Source organism: Nipponia nippon, unplaced genomic scaffold (genome assembly GCF_047370975.1).
Source record: "Nipponia nippon isolate SJK-2023a ecotype South Korea unplaced genomic scaffold, ASM4737097v1 scaffold_15, whole genome shotgun sequence".
Lineage (NCBI taxonomy): Eukaryota > Metazoa > Chordata > Aves > Pelecaniformes > Threskiornithidae > Nipponia > Nipponia nippon.
In genome coordinates this window covers 4,280,947-4,304,108 of record NW_028262331.1, presented here as the reverse complement: position 1 = coordinate 4,304,108, position 23,162 = coordinate 4,280,947, and the positions used below count along the sequence as shown (strand labels likewise).

The following is a 23,162-nucleotide window of genomic DNA, read 5'->3' as shown; positions in this document are numbered from 1 at the left end:
GCCTGAGAGATGCCAAGCTAACCTACATCAGTCTCACAGAACTTGGCACAGCGCAGCTACCTCCGCCATCAGGTCAGCACAGCAATAGCCTCAAGGATGGTGTGGACAAGCTGCTGGATGGAAGAGGAGCCAAGCCAAAGGCCACCTACCCCAGCACCCCATCTCCTGCCAGGGTCAATAGCTTGGGGAAAAGCATCAGGCAGAAAAATGCAACACCTTCAGTACCCATACTCCCTGTTTTAAGCAGCCCGATGGCAAACTCTGCGTGCATCCTCGTATTTCATAGTCCTTGATGTTCTTTTCTTCTACAGACTTGTCTAATCACTTTCAGCCCATTTAGTTCTGGCACCCACTATCTCCTCTGGCTATGAACGTCATAGTTTAATTACATGCTACATGAAAGAGTAATTCCTTCTGGTTTAAACTTGCTACCTGATTATTGTTTGCTACCCCTCAGTTCCTGTGTTTTTAGAGACAGAGAAGATTCATTGCCTGTTCACCACTTCCCTGACACTTAGGATTTTATAAGCCTCTGTCATATCACCCCTTCCCATGATAATTTTCAAATCTTAAGAGCTTTGGTCTTATCTCTGTGCAGATGATGTTCCACCTCTGTATAGAAGATGTTCCAGGACCATCCTGATCACCATTCTCAGGCTTTTTTCAGTTCTAGAGAGCTGTTTTAATAAGACAGGCTGAGCCAAGTTGCACAAAATATTCAAGATACTCCTTGTCTGTATCTAAGAGCTCTTACAGATCCAAATAACTGTATAATGGGTATTTTCTGTTTTCTTCTCTATTTCATTCCCAATAACTCCCCAAATCTTGTTAGCTTTGTTGACCATCACTAGGTAATGGGCTGGCATTTTCAAGAGACCTATCCAGAACGAAGCTCGAATGAGAACAGCTAATTTAGAGCCCATCACTATGTATGCATTTCTACGTTGTTTCTCCCCCTCATGCATTCCCCTGCAGTCAGCAATGTGACTTTTTATCTGCCATTTTATCATGCCGTCACTTGCTATCATGGCATCTTCCTGCCAGTCTTCACAGTCAGTTCTGACAATGACTATCCTGAATAACTAGATGTCATCACCAGTCTCTCTTCTTCCACTCTACCCTTCTTCTGGTCATTGAGGAACATACTGAACAACTCAAACAGGAGTCCATAATGTGGCCTAACTGCACTAGTGACTCTTCTCCACTGTGAAAGCTGTATTCCTACTTTCCTGATTGTCTAGTTATTAATCCACAAGAGGCCATCCACCCAAAGAGACTTATGAGCTTCTTTATGAGCTACTGTTAATGGATCTAATCAAAAAGCTGTTTGGCAATTGAAACACAATGCAGTAACAGGATCACCTTATCTACATGTTTGTTGACTCCTCTGGAAAACAAACAGATCTGCAAGGCATGAATTGCCTCTGCAAAAGGTGTATTGTCTCTCCCTCCTCCTATTCAGCCATCCAACCATGGTCAATTCTTTAGTGCATCAACGTGCAGAGAAAGCAGTCCATGATGAGATCACTAAACTATGGGGAGCTGTCTACAAAGAGGACACCAGAATCAAACAGGCAGAGAGACAAATGCAGCTCACCAGCAGTTTGTCTGACAATGTGCCCAGCTGGTACACAAGCAGTAACTGCAGACCAGCCAACTCATGGGTACCTCTGTGCTACATGGGTCCCTGGTAGCACCCTGTGCAGGAACTGCTCCAGTACAAGGAGCAGCACTGAGAATAAAGGCAGAGACCTTCTGCTGGAAAAGGGAGAGAAAGGGCTCAGGCTAATGTGAGTGAGCAACAGGGGACCCGAGTTGTGCCTTGTGACTTGGTGATAATGCTGGTAGGAGGCTCAGGAGGAGTGGGAACATGCAGCATAATACGTTTAAACACAACATGGGAGTAATGCCAGCTACCAGTGCCATACCACATCAAAGCACCAGGCTCTCTAACCCACTCCCCCCTGCATGGTACGGATGTGTCGTCCACCCATAAATGCCCAGCTCTACTGTGCTCGCTACTTTCAGAGGTCTGTCTTACAGAAAAGAAAGCAACCAGCAATTTCATGGGTATCCTCTCACTGCTGGCACAGGTCAGAAGAGAAGCCCAGCCATGAAGCCCGCAGCACAAGGTCTGCAGATCAGCAGTGAGCAAAATGCACCATCTGGCAGCCTCACCCCCCCTGCTGCAGAGAGTGAGAGGTTACATGGACATGCCAGCTCTGCTAAGAGTCCATGAGGGGAAACACCAGCCAGCCCCCGATGCTCCTCAGAGCCCACACTCACAAGATGCCAGCACATAGACTGCTCTACCTTGTGTCTTCAATTCAGGGACCCCTCTTCTCCCATCCCTGTCAGCAGGGCCATGTCAACTACAACGGTGCCAGAAAAATCCCTGCTGTCATTTACAGACCTACCATGGCCTCCTTGTACTCTTCAGGACAGGCACTCAGCAAAGAATCTGGCCTCAGCCACATTGGGAGAAGACTTACTAAAAAAAGGTGATGATAATCAAATAGGCTACAAACAAGAAACCTGCCGCTGGAGTCTCTGGACAGAGCCTGGGAACACACTTGAGTCACCACCTCCCTGGGAGGGCACAGCAGTGCTGCGTTCTTGTCACAACACAGCCCTGAGTAACGACAAGTCACAAACTGATGCTGTGGAGGGAGCGGACAAGTACTGCTCACCAGCTCTCCCCATGGCCAGCGCTTGCCCTGCTAAGCTGAGGACAGCAATTTGTTCCCACTGAAGCTAAGTGACTCAGTCTGTGTCACTGCAAACACCCATTTTCTGGCTCTGCTATTGCCTTCAAAGATGCTCTCCAAAAAGAGGTAAATAGAAGAAAAAAAAGGAAGCCACTATTTTCATAACGCCCTTTCTAAGGAATGCCTGCTCCTGGCATCTGTGATACTGCCTGGGTAAATATGAGCTGAGCAGGGCCACCACCAACTGCAAACCCCGTCACGTGCAATTAGAGGGGACCTCACTCGCTCGACTGACAGCCCACCAGAGTAGAGAGGCTGAGCAGGAGGTCGACGCACGCGTTCTGCAAAGCTGCTGTCAGTGCTAGTTGTACTCACGGTACTCAATGCCCAAGACGATGTCTCGGAAGTAGAGCCGAGCCCGCTCCTCGCTGAAAGGCTGGTCACTCGGTACCTCCATGACGGGCCTGTTAGGAAGAGGGAGAGTAACTAAGTACTTTGCAGAACGCCAGTATCCCTCCTTGCTGGAGGAGTTTCAGGTTCTCCATCACTACGTCCCCAGCACTGAGGGCCAGGCTCCCAAGAGGTTCTGGGTGCTGTGACACAGGATGGAGGCACAGCCATCCTTTCTGGACATGGTGACACCTTGCTCAACATTAGTGAGCTCAGCTAGCAGTGACGGGTGGCTTTGCACAGTTCCTGAGCCAGCGTGAGCCACAGAGCCCTCACCAACACCAGGATTAACTGCTGCTGTCTGCACAAAATAGGGCAAACACTCCATTCACTGAGAGTCCTAATGGGAAAAGTGTGGTGAAAGAACAAAACTGGATCCGGCCTTCGGTTTCTTGCTAAAGCTGCTCATGGCTGTGAGCACTAACAGGTACCAGGCAGCAGTGGGGATAGAGTGCCCTTTTCTGTGCACTGGATGTAGTGCCTGCTGGGGCTCAGTCCTGAAGAAATATCAGCATGCAGCTGGTCTAAACCAAGGCAGAATCTAGACATGAGCCACTGGCTCAAAAGTTAAGTGTGAATATTTCCAGTGCATTGTGCTAAACTGCTTTGAAAACCTATTTTGCTGTTCAGGGTTCAGCCACCATCAGAACTCAGCCATTCAGCCCTAAACAGCCAAGGTTACCTGGTCAGCTTCTCCTCTCCTTTCCTTTGTATGCCACCACTGCTGAGATGCACAGAATCCTCTAAAAGCCCCTCTCCTGCCTGTGCCTGCTGAAAGCTGAGGGCAAAGAGGCTGTAAGAGCTAGTCAGCATCTTCTGTTCCCCAGCGGATGAATGGTAGGAGCTAAGGACTTCACTGCACTGGGGGTTAATTCTGCTTGTGGTTGGCAGCTTGACCTTGCAGTTGGACATATGCCCACTGACTCAGGCTGGATTTAAGTGAGCGCTCCTGAGACACCGTCCTTGCAAGCCAAACCCTGGCCGAGAATAGTCCATCACCAAAACCAGGCTCTGCAGCTCTTCCCCTCAGCACCCAGCAGCAAAGCCTTCCTGCAGCATTTCTCTCTTCTCCCTTGCTGCCATTTGATTGACGACCTTCATCTCCCATTTGCATTTTTCTGCCACTGCCTTCCCTCCCTCTTCATGCACATTTTTCTGTTGCTGAAACCAGGGAGAAATAACGTGAGTGGCAGGACTGACAGAGCCACTAATGGAGTCTAATTGCCTTCTGCTAGAGGCAGACAGGCTGCGCTCGGCCGAGCTGCACATTCCCTGGCCACAGCTGAATACAGAAGCTTTTTTTTTTTTTTCCTTCCCCCTCTCCTACAGGATAGTCATCAGCCTGGTCACCAGGGAGACTGGGAAGCCTCTCACCAGCAACCCACTGGAGCTGGCAGCCTGCAAGAGGCTGGGGGCCAGAGAGAAAAATAAGCCCTTCGGGAATCTTCCCCATCCTGGGCACAGCTCTCCCGACTTCGCTGTGACTCTGTGGAGCTGCAGAATCAGCACAGGTGTAGCAAAAAGCAAGGAGACTCCCACCACCTTATGACTTCTGCTATGGAAAAACATGCCAACAAAATAGCCTGCCACAATATGTTAGTGCTAGGGGCAAAATAAGGCAGCGGGTGGCAAGTAAGTGTTGATGCAACCACGCACCCCTTGTGCCAGAGGAAGCCCCAGCAGAGCATTCCTATTAAAACCTTTTCTTTCAGGCACCTGATGGGGAATTGGCATCAAATTTGTTTTCCGGATCAAAGCCTGACACCAGGACATGTCCTCCTAGCTGCCCATTACTATTCACCACATCATTCCAGGCTGTCACGGTGCAAAGGCAACTACAGCTGGATTTTGCCTCCAGACAGTGGTTTGCCCCATGTACATATCAAATCTCCGTCTCATCTAGGATGCTAATGATGAACACCAAAAATTTCAACACAAGGGATCCCAGAAGGGCTACTTACCCTTTCCTTAGGAGGTCAAACACTGCAAGAAAAGGAAATCAAACCATGAATGAATCAGAAGAGGGGACTGGACTTATTTGGTTTTTAGCACCTACAAAACCACATCCACTCCCATACCTGCAAAATCAATTTATGTCCACTCACTTCTCTTCCCTCACCCATGACAAGCACACCAGAGGATGCAAAATGAAAACATTTGTCTCTTCAGCAAAGACAAATATCCCCACCTCCCACCAGCTCCATGCAGGGAGACAGCAGGTGCTCACTTATCAACCACATTTCTGCTGCTCTCAGTGTCAGCCCTTGCTGATTTGAGCCCCATCTTATTCAGTACCTTCAGGGAGGGTGTTTGGTGTGATATTTCTGCTAAAGTGCTGATACCAAACGAGATGCTGTAAGAACATGTTGCTCCATTTCTGCTGTGTCAATCAGCAGCACAGCTACACGGCTGTTAGAGATAAATGCTCCTTGGCAGGAGCAACTGGAGAGGATTTGTTGGTGTGAGTTCAGGTTTGTAGAGCGCATGAGTTTTTGTGTCTGATTAGGGGGCTAGCGGCAATGTGTTTTTCTGGTCCTGTCTCTGACCTGTTCTGCAAACAGAAGGCCTTTATTTAGTAGCAGAGCTCTTTCCTCATGAATTACTAAGGGATTTCTTGCACCTCCCAAGAAATCCGAGCAGATCGCCCTTGCCAAAGCACCAGGCATCCCTGCTTACAGCTGCAATGTTAGACCAGCTGAAGGTACAAACGCAACAAGCCAGCCTGCACTGCCTCATCTTGCTCTCCAGGCTGAAGAAGCTGCAGCTTGTGGCAGCATTTCATTATTCAACCATCTTGTGCCATTGCAGGTTGCTCAATTTCTATCAGCACGCTCCAATCCCTTCTTTCTTCCCAATGAGCATGCAGCAGAGAGTGCTCACAGCAGTACTTAATGCCAGCAGTAATTAGGAAAGAGCAAACACCACTTTCTCTAGTTTTGCTTTGTAGTAGAGGGCATTTTTGGAAGGAGAAAGGTGCAGTTATCGGCTGGGTCAGCAGCAGGAGGGAGGAAACACACTTGCAGAGGGCTTAATCCTGAGCAGCGCTGAGCACCCACAGCTTCCCCTTGCTGCTGAGGGAACTGCAGAGGCAGGAGCTTGATTTGCTTTCGTTGCTCTGCCTGAACCACTCACGGGATCCCGGGCAGAGCAAAGGGGAGCAAAGAGGTGATGGGGCACGGACAACACAGCCACTGCTCGCTGCCCAGGGACCAGTGCAACCTCCCCGGGACCCCCAATGGGACCAAGAGATCTCCCACTTGTCCTGCTGCTATTGCTGCCATTTCTGGGACTGTTATCTTGCCCCACAGGGAAAGCTTGGTTTTGGGGGTTTGGGTGGTGGTTTAGTTTTTGGTTTTTTGGTTGTCCCCCCCGCCCCCCCCCAGCTTTTTCAACTCCCTCATGCATTTATTTTCATTCAACAAAAAAGCTTGCTACCTCATCTCTCTCCTTCGCTCCATCCCCAGGAGTTCAGGCCTTTAAGCAATGGCCTCAGCCACCCTCCCCACCACACATGCATCTGCCTTAGCTGCCGTTCTGCAATGTTGTCAGAGTGCCACTGGTGCTTCAGCCAAAAGGGAAAAGTGGCCTTTCAAAGGCAAATAGCTTTACTTGCTAGGCAGAGCCCCCTTTCACAGGCAGCTTCAAAAGCACTCCATAATTATTTCATGAGAAGCAGCCTTTGAGCCTGTCTCATCAGGAAACGTTACAGGGAAGCAGAGGTGTAATAGGGTCAGACGTCCCCCTCATCTGGCCCATCTCAGAGGGCACCTCAGTGCCTCCCAGGCCTGTCCCTCCAAATTTTTTGCCCAAATAGGGGTTAGGCTGTGACTGGCACTTCCAAGGTTTGTGGGAGAGGAAGACAAAAATGGGTGGAAATTCCTCACTCTCTGCATAAACGCATGGTCAGCTACAGCCTCCCATCTGAGCAGCCCATGGCAGGGTCTGGGCTCAGAGGCCAAAGGCAGGAGTGCTGCTGTCTTAGGAGGTCTTGAGGCTCAGCAGGGTGGTCAGTGTGTCTGCAGGGTTCACAGGGAACACCCTGAGATAACAGTGCTTTCCAGAGTCACTACCACTACCCACGGCCTACAGAAGGAGTTTGGAGAGGCCAACTTCATACCAGGAGGATGAGGAATCATCCTGCACCCTTCCCTTCTCTCCTGGCTCTAGGACTGGAACCGACATATACGTAGGGGAGGGCAGAGCCACTGTCACATCTTTTTAGTGTCCCCATGGCAAGGAGATGTCTACAGCTATACTAAGACACAAGGTTGCCTTACCCTACCGCAACGGGTCCTTCCATCCTGCTGCCTTTACAGGCATTTAACTTTTCAGAAAAAATAAGTCTGCTGAAGTTGGTACAAGTTTCCTCCTGGTATTGACCCCGAGCCATGGTATGTGTTACTTGCATCACTAGGTCTAAACCCAGAGAGTTCTGTTAGCATATAATGACTCACATACCCATGTACAAGTTGTCCTCTGCAGGATCATCAAGGACCTGTAATTGATAACAGAGAGATAAGGGGAAAGGAGAAAAAGAGAAAAACAGCAGGAAAAAAAATATTTTTAATCAAATAACATTTTACTGCTCCCTGTACACTGTGCTGAGCTACAGAGCATTGAGAACAACTTATGCCAATATTTAGAGATTCCTGCAGAGAGAGGGGCTTTGAAGGACACAGATTTTCCTGCCTCCAGAAAAATCTGGGCTTCTGCCTGTATTTGGAGAAACAGCTTACCAATAAAGGCACTGTTTGTCCTAATCTAACCTCAGCCAATATTGAAAATGGCACCAAAGCCTTGCACTTGTGCACCTTCCCAGGCTTGTCTACACCTAAGTTTCACTGGTCCAGGCTTGCTGCTATTTCTACCAGCACAGCCAGCTGCCTTCTCTTGGACACCAGCCCAAAGCCCAGCATAAGTACGTCAGTTTGTCATATATAATTGGTATGATCTTGCTTGGAATCACCAGCCTAAATTTCTGAACAACTATTTTAAACCAAACAGCTCACCTCTATCAGTTTAACAATGTTGACATGGTCCAGTTTCTTTAAGATGGCTATTTCCTGATAGACTCTGTCCAGTGGTGCCATGGATTTTGGCTGCTCTCCGGAGGATGCTTTCGACCCTCTGGGAGGAGGCCGACCTGCAATCGTGATAACATGGTGAAGAACCACTCATTTTTCAGCAGCACCTGGCACGCAGGAGTGAGCAGCCACTGGCCCCTCTGCAGATACCTCCAGCTATTCTGGAAGATATCATCACCTTGTTATCATCCCAACACATTACAGTCTCCACCCAGAACAGAGATCTCCAAGCCCCATTCAGACCAGCTCCTACTGGCTTCCCAGCCTGGTCTGTTTGCCAGGTCCCACGGCCCAGCCACTGGAGCCAGGTGCTATCTGAGGGGGTAGGAGAGCCCCTGGGAGGAGGGGGTCTGCCTTGCTTAACTTCCAGCACTTAATTAGGCTTCAAAGATGATGAACATGGAAGAGTCAGCACTTCAAAGAGACTCAGAAAATCAAAGCCAGGAACCTAATTACCGAGTGTGTTGAATTTCCCTGTGGTTGTGCCTGCCCTTTCACTACCCACTGCATTTTAACCAGCCCCCCAACTACTTGGGCAGCTTTCAAATGAGGCCAAGTTCTGCAGTCCTTGCAGACAACATTTCTACAGAGAGATCTGCCTGGCTGAGCACAACAGGCAGACCTCTAAATATGAGATACCCACGTGGAAATCCATACTGCTTCAAGAGCTTCTTTTTGGAGAGGACTTTCATAGCCTGAAGGAAGAAGAAAAAGCAGTGTTAAAACTGAACAAGAGCCAAAGTGCTCATTGTTGTGACCCGGGAGTGTGCTGGGCATCAGGGATTGGCGCAGGTCTGTCCTCAACCTAGAGAAGAAGTCTTCTGGTTAGTGGTAGCCACGAGACACACAAACACGCTGACACAAGCTTTCCTAAAGGCACTGCTAACCCATTTGTTTCATTAATCTTTTTCCCATAAAAAAATAAATAGTTTTGATTGATTTAAAATTAGACAAAGAAAAAGGAGACCAATTTCTGCATTTGGGGCAGGAGTCTGAAGGAAGAGGTAGGTTCCTCTAGCTGACCTTTAAGTACCTGCTATTTTGGATGATGCTATGGCCATGCCGCAAGTCAGAGCCACTTCAAGGCTGCTCCACCTTATGTTTTGCTTTGCCAGAGGATCTAGGAAGGAAAAGAGCTGGAGTGTCACGGCCATACCGCTAACACCCTTTCAACCTCCATCACAGACCTGGAATAGGGTGAGGACACAGCCCTTCCACCCGCTCTGCACTGCCTGGGAAGGCCCTTTGTATTCCCAAAGACTATTTTTGCCTCATAAACCATTCCATGCCACCAGACCAATACAGAGCACCTACAGCGTGATCCAGCACCATGCCCAAGACCATGAACAAGATACTTCATGGCCATCTGTCCCTGCACCATCAGAAACAGTGAAGCCAGCTCTGTGCAGGAGCATGGCAGAGGCACAGGGAGGGAAGTGGGTTTTTGCCAATGGCTTCCCCCCCTTCTCGTACCCGATCGTATGCTGGCACCATTGCGAACCCAGGCAACTGAGGCGTGGGAGGGAGTCAGGGTAATTTTTTCTGCCATCCAACTGGCATTAGCATAGTGGCAAAAGGCAATCTGAATTTAACAAACAGTCTCTGCACCTCCATCTGCTCTGTGCATTAATAACCTTTTTGAGGGCCACTCAAACAGCCGAGTGGCCCAGCAGATAAATATTTCATGAGAAACCAGCTCATGGTACAATTTGCTTAGGAAAACAGCCTGTGGTCCCAGGAGCTGGGATGGTCACTTGCTCCTTCCCCTAGAATAGGTAGTTACTCCTATTAATTAAGCATCCAAATCTGTAATTCACACTGGAGTGACCCCTGTGAAATATAATTAACCAAGGACTCCCGCAGGACACAGTCAAATGCCAAGGAATTTTGCATTCATACCACGGAGGCAGGCTCTCTGCACGCTACCTGTTTTTAACACGTACAGCAGGCACAGGTCACCAAAACCATTTCAGTGGGCTTCTTACCGAGCTGTTTTTCCTGGCAGCGATGCCACCATGTGCCCCAGGATCCCCATCTCCCATCAGTGCTCCCACTGCAGCCAGGTTCACAGCTCACTGAAAGGATTGTTATTTTTGGTACGGATCCAGTGAAATCCTCTGGATTTGCACCCATGTAATTGAAAAGAGACACTGTGTAGTTCTCAATCCTGCCTGACAGCTCCCGAGCCAACTGTTGGCAACAACGGTGTTGAGAGACAGGCTCAGAAGTGCTTATCTTTTACTTAGCATAGTGCTGTGTCTAATACAGACAGCAAAATGATTCATGGTCTGCTGAAAGAGGATCCAAGTTGTGCACAACCACCTCCAAGGACGGCCAGGACCAAGGCTGGAGGACTTCCTACGCTCCCCACTTTTATCTCTCCGCAATGAAAATTTATGGGAAAAATCAAAGGAATTGGTACACCTATTTCTCTTTCAACCATCACCAGCCTGGGAGGAGAAGGCTCTCCTTGCTCCAATCCCACCTTGAGTCCTCTCTGCCTTCTGGCAAGGAGCTTTAGGAAAAAGAAGAAACAGAAGATGCAATTTGCTGCTGAAAGCTCCCAAGTTGCATCAATGCTTGGGGAATCCAGCCTGAGGAACTGAACCATCGCCACCAGCCGTGCCCGCATCAGGTTAGTCCTTCCCAGGGCAGGCTCTGGGGAGAGGCTGGACAGAACAGGAAGATACAGAGAAGAGCAATAGCAAAGACAAGAATTGCTCTCGGGGACAGAAACGGAGGTAACAAGAGCTACTGCTGTCACCCAAACTCCCTGAAGGATGCTACGAGAGGCAACGGGGAGATGAGTGGGGGTTTCTGTATTGTAGGTGAGCTGACTGTAAGCCACCTCTACTGCTGTGGAAGAAGCACCAGGACATGCTTATACCAACTTCAAAGCACCAGTATCAGATACTACACAAGCAGGGCTGGATCAGAAGAGAGGACTTGTCCCACTGTGCTTTCAAATGCAAACACGGGACAAAGAGCAAACTTCATCATGCAACGGGCCAGAGCCACTTAATTATCACAACAGCAGAGACGAGAGCACATGGCAGTGAAGCCTCACTTTAATTACAGCACAAGCTGGCAGGACAAGGCTTCCTCACTGAATTGTAGCTGTGCATAATGGGAACAACACAGGGATGCTTCAGCAAACCTCTCCTTCCGGGCTCGCATGCATGAAAGAGCCAAAGACATTTGTACTCGCGGGCAGAGCTAATTACCTAGATAATGCCTTTCTGATAAAGAACCAGCTCAGAGCCAAGCCGAGGGATTTTCCCTTGCACTGGCAAGCATTCCTTCAGCTTCCTCAGGAAAAGAGGGAGCCTAGAGGAGATTTCCTCCACACATGCCCTTTCACCCACTTTCCTTCCGACTATTCACACATAGATGTGGGTCTGGAACCGTGTGCTTTTCTTTGATGTACATTTATTATTTAAGTTTACTGCTCTCCTCCTAGCAACCTTGCAGCTGGAAACTACAGGGAAGCCACCCGAGGGAAAGGAGATCCCAGGTTTACGGAAAGGAGGGATGCCTGAAACACAGCAGCTTTCACAACAGTGAGACCCTGAGCCTGTATCCTGCTGCTGGTGATGACAACAGCAAAATGGCCATTAGTTGCGGGACGGAAAGGTGATAAAATGGATCAAGCCAAGGGAAGGTATCACCTGTCCTTTGTGATGCTCTCGCAGCACTCAGGATGTCATTTTATTTGCTAACAGAGAGACCTGCGTTGCAAGGGCAGAAGACCCATGCACAGTCCCTACCTGCAACTCCCAGGGGAGTGGGATGTCACTCAGAGGTCACTACCAACCGCCTAAATCCTCTGCTAGTGCATGACAGCACCCTGCGAGAATTCTGAGCAGACCAGAGAGCATTTGCAGCTCTTCCTCACCTGTCCTGTCTGATAATGACATCCCGCAGATAAAGTGGCTAAGAGGGAAGCTCTGCCAGGAGAGGAGTACTATGCACTGAAAGAAAATCCTAAACCAGACAGGCTTAGCTGCCATGCCCATAAAATCCTGCATTTGTCACCTTTTGTCCCAGACACCATTTAATACGTCAGCAGCAGAATTACATCGGCAGGCTGTGCCCCATCCACACTGTGATACCACAGCCAGGATACCTTCCCGGAGCAGCCGCACTCGCCTGCCTCCAGCCAGCTCCCGGAGGCTCCTGCTCTTACCCTGGGTGACCCAGCTCCTTGCAACCCCACTGCTGAACAGCATGGGGTGTTAAAGTAAACCAGAGATCACTTCTCTGGTCCTCACTGCACCAGAGCACAGCTGGCAGTGGTTCAGTAGCTGTTATGTGAGCAAGAAGATGAGAAACATGGGAGCCGTCCTTCCCTTCCCGCCTGGATGGCGACCAAAGTGGATTCTCCAGGGGCTAGAAAGTTCAAGGCTCGCTGCTGGCCATCTTCTCCTCGGCAACAGCACTTTGTTCAGCTGTCTCTTTTCATAAACTTGGAAGGAATTTCTCCCCATCACTGAAAATTGGTAGAAGACAGCCCTCCATGCAAAGGTTGTTAGGTACAAACAGAGGCAGAGAGCACAATCACACAAATCTTGTTTCTTAGGAAACCAGATTAAAAAAGAAGGGGAAAAAAAGAGAAACCCACTGACAACCTACAATGCTATTGTTTTTGTTCAGAAGTAGCATAACAAATATCCATCATAACCACTTGTCTTTGCAAACTGATTTAGAGATTGAAAATAGGAAGGAGACATGACCCGAGGCATCACAAAATCAAATTCCATCAGCACAATGACTCCAAACTAGATCTCCGCCTGGACACATTTGCCTTTGCTTTTTATTTGCTGCTTTTTCACAGAGCTTGGTTTTTCTTTTTCCCCTCCTAGTCACTGTCACAGCAAACAGACACTGAAACCTTTCCAGCTGTAAAGGGTTCCTTGGCAGAGCCCCACGAACGCTGCTGTAACAGCTTCACATGTCCCAGCAGCAGCAGGGACCAAGCGCAGGGCAGGGACCTCTGCTCTGGGAGCCAGCTTCACATCCCGACGGGGTCTCCTCCTTGGAGGGAGCACTGAGTCACAGACTTGGTGCTGAAAGTTCAGTTTCCTCAGTGTAATACATTCCCTGCATCCGCTGATGTAAGTCAGCACACTTTCACAGCCCTCCACGGCACTGCGTTTGTTCACAGCAATAAAGGATAAAGCTTTTTGAAGCACTCTCTCATCTTTAATGGAAGGTAAAAAAACCCACAAAGTAAATACAACCCATCTACATTTTTCCCAAATGTGGTGATCAGCTTTTTTTCTTGAGAGTTTTTCCTAATTCTAGGCCAGATCCAAAACTCATTAAAGCAACAGAAATCTTTCCTTTTGTTTTGAGAGGAGCTAGATTCAGTTCCTGGTACCTATAAACTCTGCCTTTTCAAAGAGAGCTAGCAAAGGGCTCCATGCCTCAGCAAGAATCAGGAGTCACACTCTGAATTATACTCCAAAATAAAAATTTTCTGCTTTCTTTAAAGTTTTGCTCCTTTTTATTGCAGCACACTAGCTTAAAGAAAATAAAGCAGGCAGCAACAGCCTGGCCTCATGCTAAAACACTGCACATGTGAATCAGATATTAGGGGCTGCTCACTAAAGGCCAACCCAAGGGCTGATTTCCTCCAATTATCTGTTACTGCTTTTCACCACCGAGACAAAAACAACCCTCCAGAGCTAAATTTGGGGAAAAAATAAACACACAGAAAAGGCCCTTCCCAACTATCAGAATCGCAATTGCTTCTACTAACTGCTGGTAACAGGCAATTGCATTAGGTATTCCCTCCAGGGGGTCGGGGGGCATTGCTGCAACACAGCCTCGGACAGGAATGATAAGCAGAGCAGCATGGAAGCTATCTCAGCGCTGGGAGAGCACGTGGGTCAGACACACCAGGAGGCCTGGGAGCTAAGCAACCATTAGCCAGTTACGAAATTGGCTACTATTTCTCTGAAGCTTTAAAAAATCTGCCAGCTCCTGGGCTGTTTTAATGTCTCGGAAAAGCGGAGGTCTATCCATCACGGCTTGCTCTCCTGGAAAACACAACCTTGGGCACCTGGAAGGATTAGGGGTGACAGCCCGTCTGCATGCAACTGCAGCTAGGAAAGGGGGAAAGCTCCCACTGCCTCAGCCGAAAGGGTAGCAAGCACATGAAATACAGACTTTAGCATTACAGCCTTTTGGCAGCAGTGCAGCCATCCGCTCTTTCTTCTCCCATATGCTGACATTCACTGCAATAGAATGCAGGCAGACACTGCTGATGCTCTCGCTCTGGTCCCATCTCTCCATCCGCTGTAGCACTCCACACACCTCCCAGGATCAGCTTCACAGCCCCAGGGTCCTTGCTGAGATCCGATTCAGACCCTGCCTCAATCCCCACAACAGGAGGATCAGAGCAAACCAAAGAGCGTGTCCCTGCAACACTGGCGGTAATGGGGTCTGCACACCCTGTTCCTCTTCGGGTAGCGAGGATGAAACAGAATTGCCCAGGCATGGGAGCCACTCTCAGGCTGCAGTAGCTTTAAAGCGTTTGCTTAGATTAGAAAAAGAAATGGAGATTAAGCAGGGATTAACTAACACACACCAGGCTAACCTGGACACAGGCTTTCACTTTTAGCTTTGATTTGACCAGCTAAATCTACGCCCACAGCATTAATCTACATCCAAAACATGAAAAAGAATGCAGTAGGCAACGCTAACCCAAACCCAGCTCTCTCCTGCTGAACTGTGACAACCGTGCTGCCCGCCCTGGGCAGCCCGCAGCGCAGCATGGGGATTCCCAGCACAAAAGGGCAGCGCCAAAACATAAAGATTACCATTTTCAAAGAAAAGTATTTTCAGCTGGAAATAAATGCGATGTAATGTTTCCCCACTCTGCACCGCTGGTCCTGGCACTGCCTACGCCGGTGGGACAGACAGCACATCGGTTTTTACAGAACAAAACCGTCTTGCTGCAGGGCACGGGAGGGAGGACTCGGAGGGCAGCGGAGAAAAGGAGCCAACAGAAACAGCAACCGCTCCGGTGTGGCGGGTGAGTCAGCTTGGAAAGCACAGGGGATGGAAGGAATTGTGGTTCCTTTGCTTGGCCAGTTCTAGGGCACCTTGTCCAGATTTTTGTCTCATCTCTTCCATCCTTCATTTCAAGATATTTCTCCTGCAATTTCATTCCTGCTGGAAGTATGGAACAGCTAACAAATACTAATAGGCATGCAACTCCCACCCGGTCCCTCCAACCTGGTATGTCACTTGTAAATCCAAGAGTCGGGGAGGAAAAGCTAGCTGGGGAGTAGCAGGGAATGAGCATGCTTTACACCTCCACAGCATATTCTTATTCTCCTTTGTGCCAAGGCCAACAGCTCTGCGCACTGGGACAGGAGCAGCACATGAGTCTGGCTGGGTGCTCTGGTGGGCCCATTTTCACCCACATGAGGCCACTCCATCACAGCAGCGAAAGCAGGACCCCTCTCACCAAACAGTACAGAGCAGCAGCTGAAGCGCAGGGCTGGACTGGCAGGGCTGTGTCGAGGGTGGCTGGGTTTGGGCTCAACAGCACTGCAACCATCCAGTTCTGCTCAGCACATACCCACCCCGGGATCTACAAGAAACTCTGCTCAAAGCTGTTTCCACAAGCCTTCAGGCACAGCCACACGCAGCAAGGCAGCTTTCCTTTTGCCAGCTGCCCACCTCCTGCTCTCAGCCTGAGCAAAACTTGCCACAGGGCAAGCCCAGGGACATGAGCACATCTTCACAAGCAGATTTTGCAGGAATCCCAGCTTGGGATGGTTAGGATTCACCTGCCTCTGAAAGGGGAGGGACAGACAAGGAGCCTTCAGTATAAGAAGCTTTTTTGAATCTGAAATCCTCCAACTCTGGCTTCAGCTCAGCAAAGGATTTAAAAGCCCAGACTTGTCTTCTGCCCTGCATCCCACACCTCATAACATGACAGCAAGGTCCCATTTGGTGTACAGGGAGGCATCCTGCAAGGGGGTAAGATGCAGGGGAGCCAGGCACTGCCTAGCTGGGCCACACTGTTCAGCATCTTTCTGATCAATGCCCCCCTTTCCTTACAAAACATGCCTGGTCATTCCAGGCCGATCTTCCAATGCACAGCACGTGCTAAATACCACCACCCACACGCCTCTAATTTCAGGTGACCTGCTTCATAGCTAGAAAATGTCAAGACAAATCAGCAATACACTTCTGCAGCCTGCCTCCAAGATCCCTGCCTGTTATATAAGGCAGCCCACCCGATTTCCCTCCCGCCCGGCACTGCACGCAAACAGGCACGCAGGCAGCAGTGTGTTGCTCCATCCCCAGCACGGAGCCTTGATTCCTTGCATGCCACCCAAATCAGAAATGTATATACTAAAAGCAGCAAGGCAGGGGGGACCTAGCTCTCAGGGGTGCAAAAGGGAACGAGGAGCAGCGATGGCAGTGAGAGGCAGAAGAGAGAGACACTTACATAATACTTGTCATCGTTCTCATTGTAGGCCAGTTTCACAACACCATAGGAACCCTAAAAATAAACACAAATTGCACAGTCAGTTCAGCAGCTTCACTTTGTCTCCTTGCAGCTCAAGGCTGGTAGACCACGGCCTTGCATGGGGGGGAGGAAGACACCTTCAAGGCCCCAGGCCATGCCTAGCCTCAAGCAAAGTCCACAGGTGATGTGACCCCACAGTAAGGTTGTACTTTTGGCAGCTCTGTTGGAGGCATGGGGCATTTGAGGATTAACAATGTCTGGAGAAGGTAAGCATTAGCCCATCACCTCCTGCGCTGAGCCAAAGCCACTGTGTGTGTCTTAACTCAAACGTGGATGGGGAGAAGACAGAATAATTTTCAAGCAGATTTTGTTCTGCAAGCTTGGAAATTCTGCATGGACATCTTTCCTATACTTCTGTGCAAGACCACTTTCAGCAGGAAGCCTCTCCATCTCTTGACAGCAAATGGACTTCAGTGAGGACCAGCTGCCTACTTTCCTCCAACCGCCTCTTGCCTGGGCAGATGCAGGCCTGGATCACTGTTGTATCCACAGCTCCAGTGACAGCCTGAAGCCAAACTTCATCCAAACCACCGGGTTTTCCAGTTCTGTGTCAACATTATACATTTTATGCAAGCGAGATGTGACACCATGGCTAGGTATCATCCCTGACAGATGCCTGTTGAATAAATGAGTGGGACGAACACTACAGCCTTCAAAACATTTCTCTTGACTTCACTGAGAGCTGGAACAAAAGTCCAGGTCTCAGAGGAGACTGACAAGCCATCTGGCTGATCCAGAAGCACAGCAGGTCCAGCAGACCCTCCACCAACCTCAGGGTGCCGATCTGCTTACTGTGACCCACAGGGAAGGAGGAGGCAGGGGCAAATCCACCCAAGAAAAGGCCTTATACTCTCCTTAAATCATATTTAAGCCAATGACAAAAGCCATAAGTGGGACTGAAGCTGTGTGAGAGTTTCAGATAACAATCTGCTGTACCACCAGCAGTGGTATCTCCAGCCTTACACCCTGACTGTTGGCAGCCAAGCACACAGCCCACTGCGCACACGGGAAGGGTGCCTCCTCCCACAGCCCAGGGCGTCTCGATTTGGAGTCTGAGCTAATGAAACTTTTGGTGAAGGTCTTTGCAGCTCAAGGTGCAGTCCCTTCTGACTGCAATGTTCCAACTGCAAAGGTAGGTACATCTTCCAGACAGCACCGTCACTCATGGACCCATCTGCAATGGTGGCAGACGTCCAAATGTGCAGGTGTCTGAACTGCTCACCAGCCCAGACCTCTAAATAACTTTGGAGGAATCTCTTCTGAATCATTCTGCAGCTTTTAAACGTGGACTAGAATTAAACTAGCATTTAATTCACAGACATAAAACCATAAACTAGTCCTGATGGGGACCAAACACCTGCCCTGATCTTTTTTTGGTTTTCTTTCCTTGTTAGGTTATATTAATGCATCAAAGGCTCTTAGTGTTACATTTGGCAAGCAAACACCTTGGAAGGGAGCCAGCTTAACCACCTTCAGAGGGAAGGAAAATAAATTTAGATTTCAGAGGAAGTAGCTCCACTTTGACCTTGAACAAAACTTGCTCAGACTAATATGGCAAAAAACAAACACAAAAACCCAAACCAAACACAAATCGCAAGGAGTCTTGGCCAGTAAGATTCCTTGGGCTGGCACAGTCTTCCCACCCGTACTCGTGTGTGTGCATGCAGGTTGCTTGTGACAAACACAAGCTCCAGTAACGTACCTTGCCTATTTCGCTCTGCAGCTTGTACTGGTTTAATTGCACGCAGTCCTGCAGATCAAAAGGAGAACATAATTAGAGTATTGGTAAAAGGAAATGACTGAGTTTGGATCAGTGTCAAGTAGAGGCAGAGTGCTGAATAATGAAAGACTAAGTCTTATTTAAACCGGTATACATTACACTATAAGCACTGCATTTTTTTTGACAGCCCAGGACAAAGCAATTACAGGCTGAATTCTGACTCTGGTTGTGCTGGCGTAACGCCAGAGGCCCCTCCGCCCCAATTCCCCAGCATCACTCTGGGTTCAGCCGGGTGAGCCTGACAGCAGCCCCTGTCCTCTTTGCATGGACTGTCTGCATCCAACTGTGCTCAATTCCAAGCAGAAAAACACCCGACCACAGCTCCCCGGGACTCTAATAGCCTGGCAGCTCCCAGCACCCAGGCACCCACACCAGTCCCAGGGTCGCAGCATGAGCCTGTACCCATCCCAGCATCAGCCTGGCAAAGACAGGGACCCTCTGTGGGCCATGAGTGAAGGCTGGGGCTGCATCCAGAGGATGCCTCACCTGGACCACAGGCTGCTCTTTGAGGAGAGCACACGGAGCCAAGCTCCTTTGCAGTGCAACACAAACAGTATGGATTCCCTTCAGCTGATACAGTATTTGCCAAAATAAATCACTCCTAAGCAGGCCTGATCTCCATTTGCACACTATCCAGCACTGAAACCCCAAGGGGTGGACGGGTGGTGGATGCAGACCCCCAGCAAGCTATGACAAGGGTGTAATGATGGGGTGCTGAGTTACTCGACAGACCGGGAGCCACACAGGGAGTGATGGTGGCCCCAGGTGTCAATTGCTGGACGCCAAGGTAGAACAGAAGAGCCATGCAGTGATCTGACACCAAGTCCACCGTTTCCTTTAGTATTGCACTACCTAACAGAAAACACTTTCTTCCACAGCAGCAGCAAAATCTCCATGGCTGCATTTCACTTGGAGCTGACCCCTCCACCCTCATTAATTACAAGAAAATCCCAGACACCACAGAAGCCTGGGGGCTCAAGACCATGAGCTCAGGGCAAGTGCTGTGCACTGCCTGCACCGGGCTCTCCCTGCGGCTGCCCAGGAGCACCCAGGGGACCTGCCCGGCTCAGCCACTGCGACGGGGTCTGTGGGAGGACAGCACACACCTTACTGCAATGCAAAGCTCCTGGCAAAGAGTTCGAGTGCTCTTGTGGGGATATCTGCAGTGCCTGCACTGGGGAGTGCAGGCTGCAGTGGCTTTTGCCTTGGTCCTAACTTAACAGACAGTCCTTAATTAACTATGTTGCAGGGGAGGAGACAGCCCCAAATTCGGTGGGGTGAAGGAAGGGGGGAGTTTCCAACCACAGCACATGATGTGAACTGAGCCTTAGACAGGACATGCTTCCCCAGACGGCATTTTAAAACACAGTATTTCTCCCCGAGATTGCCAAGCACTAAAGCAGGCTGGAAATTCACTTCCAACCTCTGCACTGAGCACTTCTTTGAGAACAAAGCTGATATAAAACATGCAGGCAGGTACATTAGCCTTTCCATAAACCTCAAAATAGCCCTGCAATCTACAGACGCAGTGCCAGGACAGGAAAGGAGTGCCAGGTACCTTCAGTCCATCCATAAGAACAGGGGGTGTTATGGCCCCATCCCCATGCAGCATCCTCCCTGAAAGCAACACTCCTGCTTCTCAGGATGCATTAGAGCACGGATGCGGTAGATGATAATTTTGATTTTTCCCCATCACCAACCAGAAAACACTCCTAATGCAAGCAATCATCACAGTGAAGGAGAGTAAAGGAATGAAAAATGAAACTGATGACTTTTTAAGCTTGCAAGCAGTGGCTTGTCAGGAATACAAGGAATGATTTAAATCTTGATCTTGTTTCCAGTGAAAGAAGATTTTTCCACCACCCTGACAGAGAGGAAGAGCCAACTGTGAGTAATGGGGCCATAGACATGCATTAACTCTGCTGCTAGCAAAGCACATGTCTTTCCAAAGACAAAACCCAATCCATCAGAACTAGGAGCAACAAGAGAGGAAAGAGCATGACCCAGCAAAAGCCAACATGCAAAGCATAAGACTACCAAAACATATGGGAAAAAAAAAATCCCATTGAATTTTGTAGAAAAGACTTCCCTCCCCAAAGGAGGGGGCAGCACACAGGAACCCAAGGTACAGACACGCGGAGGACAAATTCCCCCGAAAACCCCATGTCAGCAGATTCACTTCCCAGCACAAGGCTGTGCTTTGCATCACGGTGATTTTCACAAATTAAGCAGGAACAGTTTTCTGTTCATGTCTCCTGCTCTGGCTTTCCCCAAGCTCAGCTTCACACCCCTCGCCTTGTACTGTGCAAAACTGCAGTGCTGCAGCGATGGGGAAACACTCACGAGTGTGGCTGAGACAGGCAGGAAAAGCAACCACCCCTCTGAGAAAGCCTCCAGCCACCTCAGTACCTCCTGCTCTTCAAACCAGCAAGCTTCCAATGCCCAGGTCTGGGTAACAGGCCTCCTCCCCTGAGTAGGGATTACTTGCACAAGTAAGGGCAGGCTTTTACATGTGGCCATATACTCTTTGGTCTGTATTCGGTATCTTGTTTCAAGCCAAGGTGGCATCTCTAAAACACAGAGTTTGCTGCTTCTCCTCGCAAACTCTGTCCAGGGAGCCACGGTGGCATTTTTTCCCCTCCCACCTGAAGAAGCAGAGTCCTTCATGCGGGACATAATCCATCCAGCTCCCTTACAAAGCACTAATATTTAGTGCAGCTGAGGAGGGACTATGCCTGCTCCCTGTGTCCGAGGCACCAATGCTTTGACTCTGATCATCACCTTCCCACCATCCCTCTTACCTCTGTCTAGAAATTACCACTTTTATCCCACACCAGACAGATCATCTGGTCTTTCTCTGCTGTTAAATGGAGCTTGTGAGCAATGCCAGGACAGCTGCCTTTGGGTGACGGGTTTTCAAAAAGGATGGATAAATACTGGGACAGGAACACCCAGAGAGGGTCCAAGGGAAGGGCAATGATGGAGTCTGGGCTCCAGGTCTGCAGCACAGCCTTTGAGAGTTTCTGCTCACTGTCACCACATCCCTACCCAATCCACACCTCCAGCACTCTCCGCTCAGATAATTACCAGTGAGAAGGACTATCATCTTAGCTTCTGTGGTGCTTCGAGCACTTGAGCCGAACACAGCAAAAATCAAACCAGATTATAGGTGCTTTCTACCTTTTTTTTTCCTTGCAGAAGTACCATAATTCACAGCTCAAGCAACTCCTGACACGTGTCGCTGCAGACTGGCAGGGTTGTTATGTTATTATTTGGTTCTCCTGCAGGAAGTGGGATAATTGTACTATTCCTTTATCAGAGGAAAACACCTATTTTTGGGCCAAGTGTTTCTTAAAGATAAGATTGTACAATCCTCTTGATTTCATCAGGCCAATGTATTTGCAACTGCTGATAAATACAAACAGAACAAGAACCTTAATGAGATCCTTTAATGAAAAGCTGTCAGCAAATTAGACTGCTGTGTCCATCCAAGTGTGCAGTAATTGTTCTGCCTTAAAAAACAAGATGCCCCATTTGTTAACATGTCCAAGGTATTACTCAAGAGAGGGAGGGGGGGAATAAATGCCATAGAAAGCAAAAATTGATCAAAAAACATAAAGCACAGCTAAGTCTAGAGTCCAGGCCCAATTCCATAAATCCAATGCTGCCACTGCTGTGTGACAGAAACCCCAAGAAACTGAGAATTGAGCCTTTGCTGTCTGGCGGGGACACTGGGATGGGAAGGAAGAGCCACAGCTGGTTTCCAAAGTAAGACATTTCAGAAAATAATCAGACTGCTACATACATTCATATATAATGGAGAATTTTGCCCCCTAAAAGAAGCTAAATTCACCAATCTGAAAAGAATTATAAGTTTCAGCAATTCAGAGATAGACTTTAAAGAGAAGCATGGGAAAGAAAATTGGGAACTAAAAGCCAGTAATGAAGACGACACTGGTTTAAACTCATCCCATCTGGAAGAGGAAGTGAAAGCAGTTCTAAAAAAACAGGCAAAATTAAAATAAAACCCAGAAAAGGGGTATTAGGGGCAGCGATGAATACAAGTTAGAAAGTTGTCCAGGGACAGCAAAGGACACACAGGAAGCCCAGAGCTTATGGAGGTAAGAAAAAAACCCCAGATTTTTAAACAACATCCAGAAACAAGTGCAAATTCGGAAGCCCAGCACCATGACTGGGTGCTGGCAGGAGCACTGGCCACAGCTGGGCAGAAAGTGCAACGCTGAGGCTCAGCACTGCTGTCTGGGCTCACCCACCCAAGACCCTGAAGCTGGATGCAGGAGCTCGGGCACCCACTGGGTCCCTAGGGTATCATTTGGGAAGCAGACAGAAGAATAAAAAGGGGCTGGGACCAGTGGGATGAAGGCAGCCCCCTTCCAGCCCCTTTGCAACTGCAACGTGGCCTTTCCCCTTCCCTCAAACCTTGCCCTTAGACAAGTTGGAAATGTAACTTTTATTTAAAGTTAATTAATCCATGGAAAAGAAATAAGCAATGCCTGTGGGGGATTCTTTTTTGAAGAAATGTTTTCCAAGTATCTTTGATCTTTTCAAGAGAGCTCTAGTTTGAGCAC

At 48.9% G+C, this 23,162-nt stretch overlaps 1 protein-coding gene across 3 annotated transcripts in view; it reads right to left on the bottom strand.

Moving 5' to 3' along the window:
• CAMKK1 (calcium/calmodulin dependent protein kinase kinase 1) overlaps positions 1-23,162 on the bottom strand; it is a 109,617-nt gene that overhangs the window by 37,075 nt on the left and 49,380 nt on the right. For all 3 annotated transcript variants that reach the window (XM_087751829.1, XM_087751831.1, XM_087751830.1), the window contains 7 exons: positions 18,496-18,543; positions 16,713-16,766; positions 8,886-8,937; positions 8,168-8,301; positions 7,617-7,653; positions 5,120-5,141; positions 3,084-3,172 (listed from right to left, as the gene is read on the bottom strand). In XM_087751829.1, the coding sequence (XP_087607955.1) occupies positions 3,084-3,172; positions 5,120-5,141; positions 7,617-7,653; positions 8,168-8,301; positions 8,886-8,937; positions 16,713-16,766; positions 18,496-18,543 (436 nt within the window). The remainder of the gene's footprint in view (positions 1-3,083; positions 3,173-5,119; positions 5,142-7,616; positions 7,654-8,167; positions 8,302-8,885; positions 8,938-16,712; positions 16,767-18,495; positions 18,544-23,162) is intronic.